We start from the raw sequence: 2500 nt of genomic DNA, 5'->3' as shown, positions 1-2500 counted from the left end.
TTGTTGCCCTATGGTCTACCTCATGCTGGGAAGGTTAAATGTTAGAGTGCCAAGCCGGGCTGCAAGCATGGTGGGACACTGATGGGAAACAGATGCCCTGGGGATTCAGCCCCTCCCTCCTCTAGGACTACATCATTTTCATTTTCTGAAATACAGTCAGGCTTGGCTCCGCTCTCAATGGCAGCTGTAATTTCCAAAGACTATCTCAGTCCTCCTATCACTTCAGGATAAAGCAGAGCAGGCAGAAGTTTCTTGGTCGGGCAGACGCGGGCCTTATCTTTTTTATTCTCTTATTGATGGGATATAGGTTTGTCTTTCCCTCAAAAGGCATTTTAAATATATATATCCCACGATAGTGTTGTTAGCAATGTACTTTATTACCATTTTTTTCCAGCAGGAAAATCTCCTGACACTCTCAGTGTTCTCAATATCTTTGCTTAGCAATAAAGACAAAAGATGACCCCCCGGGAAGAAGAAACAAATGTCTTTTCCTTAATTTCATATATATTTGTATTTACACATGAGAAAGAAGTTCAAAACCAACAATAGTTGCTGAATTTGCAAAAACCCCACCTAAGAAATCAGTTAAAGACATTACTATGGAGCAATTCAGAATTCCTCTGCACCGAGCCAGACCGGCATCTGGTTCAAATCTGCAGCGCTTCCCTGTGTGCAATGGAGCTGCACCAGCTCGCAACAGCTAAACTATCTGGAACTTAGTCTGAGGCTTTTAATTCATTCATCTTTTATTTTGCTGAACACTTATCCTAGCCAGTCGTACCTGTCAGGATACTGTAGCTTTGCATGGACTGTGCCCATAACAGCATTTTTTAGCCTGTAACCATGACCATATGCAGCCCCATCTGCAGTCACCACCTTTGCAATATACAAAACAGTGTTGGCTTTCAATATATGTTGTTAGCACCAAAAGGGTCACTACCACCCTGTTTGGTACCTCTGATAAAAAAAACAATCAGAAAGATCAAGAAAATGTCAATATTGTCTCTCTTGTCAGCCAGAATTGAGGCATCCCAGTGTGAATGCAAGTGTTGGGTTTGCTCAAGGGATAGAAGGAAAACAGCAATATCAGATGCTACCTTCACTCTGAAAGTTCATTTCACTGATAGATCTTAGGCAGTCAAAAACATATCCACAATGTGTTAACTGTTTGAAAAGTCCTAGCTTAAAACTACCCAGGAACACACTTTTCCCATTAGATCTGAATTAATAGATAGATACAGTTGCAGTCTAGTGGGAAAATATTCATCAAAATGCACATCATCTGCAAATCATCTGCAATCTGCATTATCTACCCAATAAGCATCAAGAATTCTCCCTGAATCCCTACAGTCTGTCAAGTAAACAGTTAAAGGCTCTTTGTTTTCAAATGAGAGATTGATTCATCAGATCAAATTTATTACCTATAATCCTCATCAAAAAGAATGGTAAATTAAATTGCTGTTTCTCCCTTTTCTCTCCCAGCACCTTAGTCAAATTCATTGTTAAATGCCAGAAAAGATGTAATACACATTTTAGATAAAAAGCCAGCAATACCTCATCCCAAAGTAAGAATTTTCATATTAAAACCACTGGAAACCACAAAGTTCCGACTTTTTCTTGTGCTCTTGTAAATTAAAATCAAATGTATTTAACAGGATTGGCACAAATAAATCCTTCCCAGGCTTGTGAGTTTGTATCCTAAGTTTCAGGTCTAAAAGAATTTTTAGAGCCAGATTGTGAATAAGGTTGGATAAATTTATTTGGATCCAAAAACAGCTACTTGAACCGGTGCCTAAAACTCCAACTGAACCTTTGGGGAAGTTCAAGAAGTTTGGATAGATAGTCTGAGAAATATTTTTCATCACTGAATACTTCTGAACTCCTTTTTTCTGGCGGGAGCAGAGTAGGAAATGCCATTGTTAATCTATTTCTGGCCAAAAATGAAAACAGGAAGTAACAGGCATCTTGTGTGAGAGCTTGGTCTCATGAGACATGGAGATATATAAGACCCAAGAGGCTTTGAGAAACACCAGAGCTTCTGGGTGCCCATACAAGCAGGTATTTTGAGATCCAGCTACCACCAGATACATTTCCTGCAAGACACAGCCTATTTTTTAAGAGCATTGTAATGTTCCTGCTTTGCACTGCCTGTGTATCATTAAGACGTGGGAGTTATTATCCCAAAAGCAGTAAGGAAACAATACACTTACCAGTGTAGACGAACCGGCCAGGAGCACCTTTGCAGAACTGTTTGGATTTGTAGGAGAGAGTTACTTCAACAACTCCTGGAATGTGCCGTGGTGGTGTTTGAACTCTGATGGCGTGGGGTGTTATCAGCTGTAAGAATCGTACAGAAAACATGCCTTAAATCAAGATGGCACTGATAAGACTGATGCCAGCCTGCTTGCATAGTTACAAAAATGACTTTCAATCGGACTCGTAGTCTCAAAGTTCTCCCTTCTTGCTGTCACGTTGGAAGATCTGGGTTCTACAAGTTTTC

General features: G+C 40.1%; 1 protein-coding gene across 6 annotated transcripts in view; it reads right to left on the bottom strand.

Annotated features, from left to right (window-relative positions):
- EBF3 (EBF transcription factor 3) overlaps nt 1-2500 on the bottom strand; it is a 121296-nt gene that overhangs the window by 33244 nt on the left and 85552 nt on the right. For all 6 annotated transcript variants that reach the window (XR_009747666.1, XM_061478677.1, XM_061478678.1 and 3 more), the window contains exon 11: nt 2211-2337. Coding sequence is in view for 5 of the 6 variants with exons in the window: in XM_061478677.1 (XP_061334661.1) it covers nt 2211-2337 (127 nt within the window). In the remaining variant the exon portion in view is untranslated. The remainder of the gene's footprint in view (nt 1-2210; nt 2338-2500) is intronic.

Source organism: Pezoporus flaviventris, unplaced genomic scaffold (assembly GCF_033815535.1).
Source record: "Pezoporus flaviventris isolate CSIRO_AGI_PZ_B2104156 unplaced genomic scaffold, CSIRO_AGI_Pfla_v1 ptg000129l, whole genome shotgun sequence".
Taxonomy (NCBI): Eukaryota; Metazoa; Chordata; class Aves; order Psittaciformes; family Psittacidae; genus Pezoporus; species Pezoporus flaviventris.
The sequence above is the reverse complement of the archived record's forward strand: the minus strand, read 5'-3'. Positions and strand labels throughout refer to the sequence as shown.